The sequence below is a fragment of the Phyllobates terribilis genome, unplaced genomic scaffold (genome assembly GCF_046119375.1).
Source record: "Phyllobates terribilis strain yellow unplaced genomic scaffold, ASM4611937v1 Scaffold_13__5_contigs__length_258822181, whole genome shotgun sequence".
In the NCBI taxonomy this organism is placed as follows: Eukaryota; Metazoa; Chordata; class Amphibia; order Anura; family Dendrobatidae; genus Phyllobates; species Phyllobates terribilis.
In genome coordinates, this window is record NW_027362773.1 from 156,419,048 (window position 1) to 156,434,366 (window position 15,319).

The following is a 15,319-nucleotide window of genomic DNA, read 5'->3' on the forward strand; positions in this document are numbered from 1 at the left end:
TGATCCTGTACTGATCCTGAGTTACATCCTGTATTATACTCCAGAGCTGCACTCACTATTCTGCTGGTGCAGTCACTGTGTACATACATTACATTACTGATCCTGTACTGATCCTGAGTTACATCCTGTATTATACTCCAGAGCTGCACTCACTATTCTGCTGGTGCAGTCACTGTGTACATACATTACATTACTGATCCTGAGTTACCTCCTGTATTATACTCCAGAGCTGCACTCTCTATTCCTCTGGTGCAGTCACTGTGTACATACATTACATTACTGATCCTGAGTTACATCCTGTATTATACTCCAGAGCTGCACTCACTATTCTGCTGGTGCAGTCACTGTGTACATACATTACATTACTGATCCTGAGTTACATCCTGTATTATACTCCAGAGCTGCACTCACTATTCTGCTGGTGCAGTCACTGTGTACATACATTACATTACTGATCCTGAGTTACATCCTGTATTATACTCCAGAGCTGCACTCACTATTCTGCTGGTGCAGTCACTGTGTACATACATTATATTACTGTTCCTGAGTTATATCCTGTATTATACTCCAGAGCTGCACTCACTATTCTGCTGGTGCAGTCACTGTGTACATACATTACATTACTGATCCTGAGTTACATCCTGTATTGTACTCCAGAGCTGCACTCACTATTCTGCTGGTGCAGTCACTGTGTACATACATTACATTACTGATCCTGAGTTACATCCTGTATTGTACTCCAGAGCTGCACTCACTATTCTCCTGGTGCAGTCACTGTGTACATACATTACATTACTGATCCTGAGTTACATCCTGTATTATACTCCAGAGCTGCACTCACTATTCTGCTGGTGCAGTCACTGTGTACATACATTACATTACTGATCCTGAGTTACATCCTGTATTATTCTCCAGAGCTGCACTCACTATTCTGCTGGTGCAGTCACTGTGTACATACATTACATTACTGATCCTGAGTTACCTCCTGTATTATCCTCCAGTGCTGCACTCACTATTCTGCTGGTGCAGTCACTGTGTACATACATTACATTACTGATCCTGAGTTACCTCCTGTATTATACTCCAGAGCTGCACTCACTATTCTGCTGGTGCAGTCACTGTGTACATACATTACATTACTGATCCTGAGTTACCTCCTGTATTATACTCCAGAGCTGCACTCACTATTCTGCTGGTGCAGTCACTGTGTACATACATTACTGATCCTGTACTGATCAGTTGTTGAGCCTGCAGTGTAATGTATGCACCGCTGTTATTTTTGGATTGGTCTGGGATCTCTTTTATTATTCTGCATATGACGTATTTGTAGAGATCTAGGTGCTGGTTCTCATTTTAGACATGTAAAATATGTTAGCAAAATAATTTTTCACTATTTTTATGATTTACTTTATGATAGGTGCATGCTCAGAAATCATATGTTCTCAAAGAAAAACCCAGTATGGGCCCCAATGACCACTCTCCTAAATGTATTACAGCTTTATTAAAGTAATTGCTCCCCCTCCCCCACATTCCATGTTTAGATCCAACGTTCTGTGAAGATTAAGGCCATAATATATGGGAGAGTTCTAACTTGAGAAATGATTTATTCCTAATGGCTCATAGCCGCCACTAGAGGGAGCCGAGTCCATGGATTTACACAGATAGTTAGAACTGTGCAGATCTGTAAGCAGTGAGCTCCCCCTAGTGACAGCTGCGGGTGGTGGAAAAACAGAATAATCTTGTAACCTGTTTCTTGTCAATATATAATCAAAGTTGTCAGGATTTGGGAGTTGTCGCTATTTTTATGATGTCCCATGACTGAGGTTAATGGCTTCTGTTAGTCTCTCTGATACCAGCCTCAGTTTGCATTTCTCTAAGGCTTGTACCAGGGCTGATACAGTGGCACTATCTTTCTTCATTTTTCTCCACTCTATCAGGCATTGCATCAGTTGCTCCCTCATATTGTATGGGTTCGCACACATAGCTTGTTCTATTATCATCTCTGGAAGCCCAAGTGTCCGGATCAGCCGCCTCCACTCCTTCGCCACGTTATCACATATGATGTCAAAGGCCTCGTCCATCTGATCTGTGCAACAAAGGAAAAGCCAAACTATCAATGTATGAACATACTAGATAGAAAGATAGATAATGGATGGATAAATAGATAGATAGATAATAGATGGATAGATAGATAGATAATAGATGGATAAATAGATAGATAGATAGATAGATGGATAGATAGATAGATAGATAGATACTAGATGGATAGATAGATAGATAGATACTAGATGGATAGATAGATAGATGATAGATAGATAATAGATAGATAATAGATGATAGATAGATGATAGATAATAGATAGATGATAGATAATAGATAGATGATAGATAATAGATAGATGATAGATAGATAGATAGATAGATAGATAATAGATAGATAGATAGATACTAGATGGATAGATAGATAGATGATAGATAGATAATAGATAGATAATAGATGATAGATAGATGATAGATAATAGATAGATGATAGATAATAGATAGATGATAGATATGAAAGATAGATATTAGATAGATATTAGATAGATATTAGATAGATAATAGATAGATAATAGATAGATAATAGATAGATAATAGATAGATAATAGATAGATGATAGATAGATGATAGATAATAGATAAATAGATAATAGATAGAGAAAAAAGCTTGACAAAGACTCTTAGGAGCTGAAACTTTGTTTTTTTTTGCACACATTGCAAATTAAAAGTTTGTTCACTTTCTTAATATTCTTATAATGTGCTGCCTGCTTTTTTGTATGTAGCATCGGCGTCTCTGCCCCGTTCTAGGCAGAGACGCCGTCCCTCTCACCTCCCCGCTCCTGGCGTGGCGTCCTCCAGCGCTTCTCTCCCCGCTGCTTCCGGCACGCGCTCCTTCCCCGGCAGTGTGCTTAGGGCGCGCGCGCGCTCCCCCTCTCTTAAAGGGACCGCGCGCGCCGTCCTAAGGAGTCCCCGGCTAATTGCCGGTGGACCTCCCATATTTAAGGCACCTCCTCCAAAATGGAGGTGCCCGAGCACTCTGCTTCAGCCCTCAGGTCCCTTTACCAGTTACCTGCCAGTCACCTGCCAGATTCCTGCCTGTTTCCTGCCAGTCACCTGCCAGATTCCTGCTTGATACCTGCCTGATATCCGTTTACCTGCTTGCAAGCCTGCGGTCCGACGGTCTGCCTTCCGACACCTGTCAGTCTGTCTATGGACCAGCCTGCCCGCTCACCTGGGAGCGCTCATCTGCTACCTGCCTGCTAGCCTACCTGGAGGCTCCGCCGTCACTTGCCGTGACCACCTGCCTGTCCAGAGACTCTTGCCCGCTCAGCTGGGAGCGCTCACCTGCTACCTGTCTGCTAGCCTACCTGGAGGCTCTGCCGTCACTTGCCGTGACCACCTGCCTATCCAGAGACTCTTGCCCACTCACCTGGGAGCGCTCACCTGCTACCTGCCTGCTAGCCTACCTGGAGGCTCTGCCGTCACTTGCCGTGACCACCTGCCTGTCCAAAGACTCTCGCCCGCTCACCTGGGAGCGCTCACCAGCCACCTGCCTGCTGTCCTTCTACCCAGAGACTGTCCCTGTCACTTGCCGTGAGTACCCGTCCTTCTACTCAGAGACTGTCCCTGTCACTTGCCGTGACTACCTGCCCTTCTACCCAGAGACTGTCCCTGTCACTTGCCGTGACTACCTGCCCTTCTACCCAGAGACTGTTCCTGTCACTTGCCGTGACTACCTGCCTGTCTTCCCTGGGAGTCACCCGCTTCCTTACAAGGACCGCCCCCTTGTATAGTTGCTTAGAGGTTCCGCCTCCCAGACCCGTTACAGTTTGCTCGGGCCATGGAACCCGGTGGCCCCCAGATCTCCGATCTGCACCAGGAAGTCTTACGTCAGAAAACTCAGCAGGAGGTGGTAGTGTCCTATCTACGGTCCGTTAACTCTCGTCTAGGCGCATTGTGTGACTTGTCTATGTCTACTTCTGGTCCAGCCGTGCCCATTCCTGCGGTACCGCAATCCAGTCCCTTAATGGTACCCGACTATGGACCTCGGCTTCTGGCACCTCCACGCTTTGCCGGCGAACCTACTTTAGCTCGGGGTTTCATAAACCAGTGCACCCTGCACTTTGAGCTATTGGCATACTAGTTCATCTCCGACCGGGCCAAGGTGGCCTTCATCATGTCCCATCTTACTGGGGAGGCACTGGCATGGCTAAATCCCCTGTGGGAGAGAGAAGATCCCCTGGTGTCCGACCTGCCGTCTTTCCTCGCTGCTTTCCGGAAAGTCTTCGATGAACCTGGACGGAAAACCTCTTCTGCCTCCTCTCTGCTACGTCTCCGCCAAGGGAGTCTCACCGTGGGCCAATATGCCATACGGTTCCGCACCCTCGCTTCTGAGCTTGCCTGGGAAAATGAGGCTCTGGTGTCCGTCTTCTGGGAGGGTCTTTCCGGTCGGATTAAGGACGAGTTAGCTGGTCGGGACATTCCTACCACTCTGGATGACCTGGTGTCACTAGCTACCCGGATTGGCATCCGGTTCCAAGAACGTGCCAAAGAGACTACCTGGGAGAAAGACTTTTCTTGCTCTGCTCCTACTTCCCTGAGACCTGCCTCTCAATCAGTCACTCCGCGGGCGCCCTCGCCTGAACCTATGCATTCTGTGCAATTTAAGGGTGTGGCATCCCCTTTGTTGAGCTGACTGGTATATATGTAGCTTACCACGGGCCTGGGTGGTCTGGAGTTGGGACCCGGTCCTATTTGTCTACCCTTTTATATGCATTACTTCAACTTTGATATACAGTAAGGTTTTTAATATAGGCAGTATAGGTACCGTCCCAATTTAGGGTCACCTTGCCGCTGGTGGGACGGCTTGTATACTTTTTTTGATCAAAAATAGTTCACTAAGTACCCTATATTTATTGTGCAACTTTGCTTTACATTTATATATAATGATGGTAGGGTATGAGATATATTTTTGTCTTTTGTCTTTTGTAGGTTTTGTTTCTTTTTTGCTAGTGTGAACATGCTCCTATTTCTTGCATGTCTACCATCTTAGACCTCAGTTCACATTGCCTGTTTTTTTTTTTTTTTCTCGCCTGAACCTATGCAGATCGACCAGACCAAGATGGTCAGATCTCGCCAAGAATCTCGTCGAGCCGAGGGAAGCTGTTTCTATTGTGGCAGTATGGAGCACTTCATCCGTTCCTGCCCGGAGAAGCCGGGAAACGCCAGTGTCTAGGACCGCTCGGAGAGGTCGTCCTAGACAAAAGTAAGCCCTCTCCGTCTCTGACTTTACCGGTCTCTATTGCTTGGGGAGAAAACCGTCACTTTGAACTCGCCCACCTGGATTCTGGAGCTGCTGGAAACCTCATCTCCCAGTCTCTGGTAGAGAGATACCGTATTCCCACCAAGTCCCTGGCTGAACCATTATCAGTCGCCTCCGTGGATGGAAGACTTCTCTCGGAGACCATCCTGCTCGTCACTGAACCCATAACCCTGCAGGTGGGAATGCTGCACTCTGAGGAAATCTCATTCCATGTGTTGTCCGGACTTTCTCACTCCCTGTTGCTAGGTCTACCTTGTGTCCAGACACACGAACCCGTATTGAACTGGCGATCCGGTGAAGTACTCCGATGGGGTCCAGACTGCCATAGGACCTGCCTGGTTCCGGTCCGCCCAGCTCGCCCTCCGCCTACTCCAGCTAATTTACCAGGTCTCCCGGCTCCTTACTGGCCCTATGCGGACGTCTTCGGTAAGAAGGAAGCAGAGACGTTGCCACCCCATAGGCCATATGACTGCCCGATCGACCTGGTACCTGGCACCACTCCTCCCCGTGGGCGTATCTACCCGTTGTCTGCAGCCGAGACCCGGGCCATGTCTGAGTACATTGAAGAGAATCTGGCTAGGGGATTTATCCGGAAATCTACTTCCCCGGCTGGAGCCGGATTCTTCTTTGTCAAAAAGAAAGACGGCTCGCTACGCCCCTGTATTGACTATAGAGGACTCAATCAGATCACGGTTAAAAATAAATACCCCCTTCCGCTCATCTCTGAGTTATTTGATCGTCTTAAAGGCGCCAGGATCTTCTCCAAGCTGGATCTACGTGGAGCGTATAACCTGGTCCGTATCCGTCAGGGAGACGAGTGGAAAACAGCATTTAATACCCGGGACGGACACTATGAGTACCGTGTGATGCCCTTCGGTCTCTGCAATGCTCCCGCCGTCTTCCAAGAACTGGTCAACGACATCTTCCGTGACCTTCTTTACTCCTGCGTGGTGGTATACCTGGACGACATCTTGGTCTTCTCTCCGGATCTTCCCACACACCGGAGGGATGTTCGTCAGGTCCAGCTTAGGCTCAGGCAGAACCACCTCTATGCTAAATACGAGAAGTGCCTTTTTGAGCAGACCTCTCTTCCTTTCCTGGGCTATGTTATCTCCCAGACAGGCTTGCGAATGGATCCCGAGAAGCTCTCTGCTGTCCTAAAGTGGCCCCGTCCGGAGGGCTTGAAGGCGATACAGCGATTCCTGGGCTTCGCTAATTACTATCGTCTCTTCATTCCTCACTTCTCGTCACAGACTGTGCCCATATCTGCGCTCACCCGTAAGGGAGCAAATCCCAAGGTATGGTCATCCGAAGCTGAGGAGGCCTTCCTTTCCCTGAAACAAGCCTTCTCTTCTGCCCCTGTGCTGCACCGTCCGGACTGCAACAAACAGTTCTATCTGGAGGTTGATGCCTCCTCCTCTGGAGCCGGAGCGGTGCTCACCCAGAAGTCTTCCTCCGGGAGAATGGTAACCTGCGGCTTTTTCTCTAAAATCTTCTCCTCCTCTGAGCGCAATTACTCCATAGGAGACCGAGAACTGCTTGCCATTAAATTGGCGCTGGAGGAGTGGCGTTACCTGCTTGAAGGGGCTCTATACCCGGTGATCATCTATACGGATCACAAGAACCTGGCATATCTCCAAAATGCCCAGAGACTTAATCCACGTCAAGCCCGGTGGTCTTTGTTCTTTGCCCGCTTCGATTTCATCCTTCATTTCCGCCCGGCGGACAAAAATGTCAAAGCTGATGCCTTGTCCCGATCCTTCCTGTCCTCCGACCAAGAGGAGGAGCCTATGCACATTATCGACCCCTCCAAGGTGATGAATGTGGCCCCCTTGGATTTGACTCGTCTTCCACCCGGCAAGACGTTCGTGGCGCCTCCAGACCGTGAGAGGGTTCTTCGCTGGGGTCATTCTTCTAAACTAGCTGGCCATGCCGGCCAAAAGAAGACCTTCCTACTCATTTCCCGGCATTACTGGTGGTCTACCCTGCGTAAGGATGTGGTAGACTTCGTCTCTGCCTGTTCATCTTGTGGCCGCAACAAAATTCCCAGACACTTACCAGCTGGTCATCTCCTGCCGCTTCCCATACCTGTTGCCCCGTGGCAACACATCGCTATGGACTTCATTACCGATCTTCCTGTCTCTGCCGGGTGTACTGTCATTTGGGTGGTCGCGGACCGCTTCTCTAAAATGGCCCGCTTCATTCCCCTGCCTGGTCTTCCGTCTGCACCTGAGCTGGCTAAGGACTTTATCCGCCATATCTTCCGTCTTCATGGCCTACCCCTCCACATCGTGTCGGATCGAGGAGTTCAGTTCACCTCGCGCTTCTGGAGAGCCACATGTAAACTGCTGGACGTCACCCTGGACTTCTCCTCCGCTTACCACCCTCAGTCCATTGGTCAAGTGGAGCGGATCAATCAGATCCTTACCACCTATCTCCGGCACTTTGTTAATGCCCACCATTCTGATTGGGTGGACCTCCTTCCTTGGGCCGAGTTCTCTTATAATAACCACGAGAGCGAATCCTCTTCCAAGTCCCTGTTCTTTATTGTCTATGGCCAGCACCTCCGGATTCCGCTTCCTGTCTCCGTTTCTGTGGACAACCCTGCTGCGGAGTCTCTTGTCAGCGAATTTTCTACTATTTGGGAGAGTACCAGGTCCGCTCTTCTTCTGTCCTCTGAGCGGATGAAGAGATATGCTGATAAGAGACGTCTGGATCCGCCTCAATTCCGTCCGGGAGACAAGGTTTGGCTCTCGTCCAAACATGTGCGGCTCAAAGTACCCTCCTTCAAGTTGGGCCCTCGATTCATCGGTCCCTTCGAAGTCCTCAGGCAAATTAACCCTGTGGCCTACAAATTAAAACTCCCGGCCACCCTACGGATTCCCAACTCCTTCCACGTATCTCTCCTCAAACCCGTTGTCTTTAACTCTTTTTCCAATAATCCAGGTGCCCCTCCTGCTCCGGTTTCCGCTGATGACGTCTTTGAGGTAGAGAGTATTCTGGCCTCCAAGAGGGTAAGCGGAAAGACCTTTTTTCTGGTAGATTGGAAGGGGCTTGGTCCTGAGGAGAGAACTTGGGAACCCAGGGAGAACATCAACGCCCCGCTTCTCCTTGAAAAATTTCTTTCTGGCCAAAAAAAGAGGGGGCCTAAAGGGGGGGGTACTGTAGCATCGGCATCTCTGCCCCGTACTAGGCAGAGACGCCGTCCCTCTCACCTCCCCGCTCCTGGCGTGGCGTCCTCCAGCGCTTCTCTCCCCGCTGCTTCCGGCACGCGCTCCTTCCCCGGCAGTGTGCTTAGGGCGCGCGCGCGCGCGCTCCCCCTCTCTTAAAGGGACCGCGCGCGCCGTCCTAAGGAGTCCCCGGCCAATGGCCGGAGGACCTCCCATATTTAAGGCACCTCCTCCAAAATGGAGGTGCCCGAGCAATGTTGTTGCAAAGCCTTCACTCTGCTTCAGCCCTCAGGTCCCGTTACCAGTTACCTGCCAGATTCCTGCTTGATACCTGCCTGTCATCCGCTTACCTGCTTGCAAGCCTGCGGTCCGACGGTCTGCCTTCCGACACCTGTCAGTCTGTCTATGGACCAGCCTGCCCGCTCACCTGGGAGCGCTCATCTGCTACCTGCCTGCTAGCCTACCTGGAGGCTCTGCCGTCACTTGCCGTGACCACCTGCCTGTCCAAAGACTCTCGCCCGCTCACCTGGGAGCGCTCACCAGCCACCTGCCTGCTGTCCTTCTACCCAGAGACTGTCCCTGTCACTTGCCGTGAGTACCCGTCCTTCTACTCAGAGACTGTCCCTGTCACTTGCCGTGACTACCTGCCCTTCTACCCAGAGACTGTTCCTGTCACTTGCCGTGACTACCTGCCCGTCTTCCCTGGGAGTCACCCGCTTCCTTACAAGGACCGCCCCCTTGTATAGTTGCTCAGAGGTTCCGTCTCCCAGACCCGTTACATTGTACTTATATATGCAGTATAGATTCATAGATAAATAATAGATAGATAGATCTATCCATCATCTATCTATCGATTATCTATCCATTATCATCTATCATCTATCTATCTATTATCTATCTATTATCTATTATTTATCTATTATCTATCTATTATCTATCTTTATCTATTATCTATCATCTATCTATCATCTAACTATTATCTATCTATTATCTATCTATCATCTATCTATCTATCATCTATCTATTATCTATCTTTATCTATTATCTATCTATTATCTATCTATTATCTATCTATCATCTAACTTTTATCTATCTATCATCTATCTATCATCTATCTGTCATCTATCTATCATCTATCTATTATCTATCTTTATCTATTATCTATCATCTATCTATCATCTATCTATTATCTATCTATTATCTATCTTTATCTATTATCTATCATCTATCTATTATCTATCTATCATCCATCTATCTATTATCTATCTATCATCTATCATCTAACTATTATCTATCTATTATCTATCTATCTATCATCTATCTATCTATCATCTATCTATTATCTATCTTTATCTATTATCTATCATCTATCTATCATCTATCTATTATCTATCTTTATCTATTATCTATCATCTATCTATTATCTATCTATCATCCATCTATCTATCATCTATCTATCATCTATCTATCATCTAACTATTATCTATCTATTATCTATCTATCATCTATCTATCATCTATCTATCTATTATCTATCATCTATCTATTATCTATCTATCATCCATCTATCTATTATCTATCTATCATCTATCATCTAACTATTATCTATCTATCTATCATCTATCTATCATCTATCTATTATCTATCTATTATCTATCTTTATCTATTATCTATCATCTATCTATCATCTATTATCTATCTTTATCTATTATCTATCATCTATCTATTATCTATCTATCATCCATCTATCTATTATCTATCTATCATCTATCTATCATCTAACTATTATCTATCTATTATCTATCATCTATCTATTATCTATCTTTATCTATTATCTATCATCTATCTATTATCTATCTATCATCCATCTATCTATTATCTATCTATCATCTATCATCTAACTATTTATCTATCATCTATCTATCTATCATCTATCTATTATCTATCTATTATCTATCTTTATCTATTATCTATCATCTATCTATCATCTATCTATTATCTATCTTTATCTATTATCTATCATCTATCTATTATCTATCTATCATCTATCTATCATCTATCTATCATCTAACTATTATCTATCTATTATCTATCTATTATCTATCTATCATCTATCTATCATCTATCTATCTATTATCTATCTATTATCTATCTATTATCTATCTATTATCTATCTATTATCTATCATCTATCTATTATCTATCTATTATCTATCTTTATCTATTATCTATCATCTATCTATTATCTATCTATTATCTAACTATTATCTATCATCTATCTATCATCTATCTATTATCTATCTATTATCTATCTATCATCCATCAACTCATTAAAAGCTACAGGAAGCGTCTAGAGGCTGTTATTTTTGCAAAAGGAGGATCTACTAAATATTAATGTCACTTTTCTGGTGAGGTGCCCATACTTATGCACCTGTCAAATTTTGTTTGAATGCAGATTGCACATTTTCTGTTAGTACAATAAACCTCATTTCAAGGCAGAAACATTACTGTGTCCAACAGTTATTACATATATCAAACTGAAATAGCTGTTGCAAAAACACCAATTTTAAGAAAACATTAAGCTTAGGGGTGACAAAACTTTTTCATATAACTGTATCTCATAGTATAATAGAAGATAGATAGATGGACTGATAGATAGAGAAATAAATTACAGATAGCTAGAAAAACATAGCAAAGCAAGGCCAAAATAATATAATGCAGGTGCTAAACTTTTTGGACACAAACCCTTTTAGTCCAGTGTAATATATATATATATATATATATATATATATATATATATATATATATATATATATAGTGAGAGAGAGAGAAAAATAAGCAGCACTCCTATTAAATGTGAAAAAAATAAAGGACTTTTTATTAGTCCATGTTCCATAATAGAACCTTCCTCAAGAAAAAGTTGCTAAAGGTTCTGTTATGGAATCGAAACCTCGCCACATGGACTAATAAAAAGTCCTTTATTTTTTTCACATTTAATAAGAGTGCTGCTTATTTGTCTATATAGATAGATATAGGGTTGGACTGGCCCACCAGAGAACCGGAGAATCCTCCGGTGGGCCCTGGCTTCTCCTTCAGGAGAGTTCATAGTGCCAACCTTGCAGCTGCTATGGGGCTCTTGAGCAGGGGAGAAAGGTGGGCCCTCAGAATCAAATCCTCTGGTGGGCCCAATGTTCTTCCATCTGACACTGGATAGATAATAGATCGATATATACGTAGGTATGTAGACGGATGATTATTTTGCTGTAAGGCGCATTCCTTACGTTTCCCTTTCAGGCTGCTCCCCGATTGCATATCTTATTCTCACCAGTAATCTGCTGGTGTTAGCAGTTTGTATATAAGCATAAGGGGCACTACAGGTGACAGGACGGCACACGAGCCTTGTGACCAGCACGTAATAATAATTACATGGCAGTGCTTGTTACTGAGACATATTGCGGTATTATTAGATAACATTATATGCGGAGCTGTTATGTGGTCACTGTATGGCGGTATATACTTTGGCATTGTGTGGTACAGTACTGGGCATCATCCAATGTAAGACTTGCTCTGACCACACATTTTCAGTATAGCGCCCACTGCAGGGCATACATGGTATTACATGACAGGGCTGAATTCTCTGTAGTGGAAACCATTCTTTGCAGCATTTCTCATATTAGGGTTTTCCCTTTACAAAAACCCCCTGAGCCTTAAAAGGTCTAACATGGGACAATCCCTGCAGATGAGGTGCGCCCACCCCTGGTCGCCTTCCCTACAGGTGATACATCCACATTTCCCCTATTAGGAGACTGACATTTACCTCTTTCCTTCGGCTCCTCCTCGGGGTGCTGTCCGAGGAATAGTTCGACTTTTTTGACCAGATCAAATCTATTAATGGTCGTCAGCAACGAAATAAGAAAAGTGAGATCGTCCTCGGAGATGTCCGTCAGCTCCTGCAGTTGTCTGAACAGATCTAAGGGGCTTTTGATCATCTCCATTTTCTTTTTCACTATTTTCTTACTGCAGAGAAACTTCATACTCTCCAATTCCCTCTCGTCGAGTTTCTCAGATATTTCTAACAGCAGTTTGGGGAAATTGTCCATTTTGGCTGCGGAATTTTCGCTTTCGCTTTCCAGAAATGCTGGTTTCTTCCTAAATGTTCCAGTATAGAAACGTTGTGACCACAACAAATTAATGGAAAACCCTAAAGAGATTCAAAGTAACGAATCGTCACCACGAGTATAAATCGGAGAGGCGCAAACTTTGGGGTTTCCTGGTAAAGTTGTGTCGACTTCTCAGAGCAGGAAGTTAGAGAGAAGTGAGATCTGAGCATGTCCTGCTGCTCTTCTCCTCCCAGCCCCACAGCAGAACGCCTCCTCGCCTCCTGACAGCATACACCAGAGACATACACAGTATATACACACTACAAAAGCCCTAACCAGGAACTTGCAGGATTCACACTGATACAGTTGTTGCATCAAGTTCACCATTTTTTGTTTACAGTTACTCATTTACTTTTTTGTGCAAACTTTTTTTTTACTTTGTAACTTTTTGAAAACGTTTAGGCTCCGGAAGTAACAAATGATAGTTGACCGTCATCGTCTCAGATTTCTCCTTCCTTGTATTGATTTTTTATTTGAATAAATATGAAAACAAAACAAATGAAAAGAAACAGTTTTATATTAGAAAATAATAAAACAAAAATACAAAATAAATAAAGACAATATCCTGTTTCCCAGGATTCTCATTCTCCGGCTCCTCATAATAGTAGGTACCTGTCTGCTCGGCACGTTTGACCTTTGTTAATCTAATGTGTAAGGTCACCTAAAGGGGTATCTATCCCACCTCTTATATTTATGGTATATGCACAGACTGACCGATGAGGGGGGTCTTACCTCTGGGACCTGCATCTATCTCAAAAATTGGATGCCATCTTGCACACGTGCACAGCAAAATTCAGAACGCCCATAGAAGTAAATGAGGAAAACTAGTCCAAGTGCATTGTCCCGCCTCCAGAGCACCTCCAGCCTGATTTGCATATAACTGTTAGGCTAGATTTCTCATGACAGGTACATCAGATCTGACCCAAAAAGTTGTCAATTTTATAGGTTAACCTATATAGCCGTAGTACTTCCGTATCTAAACTGCTGGCGGGTTCCCTTCCATATTCTTTTTACATTTTAAAAAAAAAATCACATTAATGTAACAACTTATAACACTTTTGCACGCGCTTTATTATGCCAGTTACTTTGTAGCTGTTATTATACCTTATGTGCAGTACATGAAGTTGATCATCAGGGTTGACCCTCATTGTCTGCTGAATGGCGCCAGGTAGAGTCAGTCTCGGTGGTCTTTGCTGTGGTATTTGGGGGTCTTAGTTTAGTGCTGTAGTATTGGGAATCTTTGCTACGATCTTGTAAGTGGAGTTAGCGGAGCTGGTTGAAGATTTTTAATGTGCCGGACATACAGGTGCATCTCACTAAATTAGAATATCATCAAAAAGTTAATTTATTTCAGTTCTTCAATACAAAAAGTGAAACTCATATATTATATAGAGTCATTACACACAGAGGGATCTATTATATAGAGTCATTACACACAGAGGGATCTATTATATAGAGTCATTACACACAGAGTGATCTATTATATAGAGTCATTACACACAGAGGGATCTATTATATAGAGTCATTACACACAGAGGGATCTATTATATAGAGTCATTACAGACAGAGCGATCTATTATATAGAGTTATTACACACAGAGGGATCTATTATATAGAGTCATTACACACAGAGGGATCTATTATATAGAGTCATTACACGCAGAGGGATCTATTATATAGAGCCATTACACACAGAGTGATCTATTATATAGAGTCATTACACACAGAGGGATCTATTATATAGAGTCATTACACGCAGAGGGATTTATTATATAGAGTCATTACACACAGAGTGATCTATTATATACAGTCATTACACACAGAGGGATCTATTATATACAGTCATTACACACAGAGGGATCTATTATATAGAGTCATTACACACAGAGGGATCTATTATATAGAGTCATTACACGCAGAGGGATCTATTATATAGAGTCATTACACACAGAGTGATCTATTATATACAGTCATTACACACAGAGGGATCTATTATATACAGTCATTACACACAGAGGGATCTATTATATAGAGTCATTACACACAGAGGGATCTATTATATAGAGTCATTACACACAGAGGGATCTATTATATAGAGTCATTACACACAGAGGGATCTATTATATAGAGTCATTACACGCAGAGGGATCTATTATATAGAGTTATTACACACAGAGGGATCTATTATATAGAGTCATTACACACAGAGGGATCTATTATATAGAGTCATTACACGCAGAGGGATCTATTATATAGAGTCATTACACGCAGAGGGATCTATTATATAGAGTCATTACACGCAGAGGGATCTATTATATAGAGTCATTACACGCAGAGGGATCTATTATATAGAGCCATTACACACAGAGTGATCTATTATATAGAGTCATTACACGCAGAGGGATCTATTATATAGAGTCATTACACGCAGAGGGATCTATTATATAGAGTCATTACACACAGAGGGATCTATTATATAGAGCCATTACACACAGAGGGATCTATTATATAGAGTCATTACACACAGAGGGATCTATTATATAGAGTCATTACACACAGAGGGATCTATTATATAGAGTCATTACACACAGAGGGATCTATTATATAGAGTCATTACACACAGAGGGATCT

General features: G+C 43.7%; 1 protein-coding gene across 1 annotated transcript; it reads right to left on the reverse strand.

Moving 5' to 3' along the window:
- Positions 1 to 1,484: 1,484 nt before the first annotated feature.
- On the reverse strand, positions 1,485 to 12,874 carry FADD (Fas associated via death domain). The gene is made up of 2 exons (XM_073659550.1): positions 12,346 to 12,874; positions 1,485 to 2,086 (listed from the first exon to the last, which is right to left on the reverse strand). Exons 1-2 carry the CDS (start codon positions 12,626 to 12,628, stop codon positions 1,803 to 1,805), a joined length of 567 nt encoding a protein of 188 aa, XP_073515651.1. The 5' UTR covers positions 12,629 to 12,874; the 3' UTR covers positions 1,485 to 1,802.
- Positions 12,875 to 15,319: the final 2,445 nt, after the last annotated feature.

Excerpts from the sequence above, each read along its gene's own strand:
- FADD (XM_073659550.1), bottom strand. The coding sequence starts at position 12,628 with ATGGACAATTTCCCCAAACTGCTGTTAGAAATATCTGAGAAACTCGAC. Across the intron at positions 2,087-12,345 it reads GGAGGAGCCGAAGGAAAGAG|ATCAGATGGACGAGGCCTTT; the intron begins GTAAATGTCAGT and ends TTTGTTGCACAG.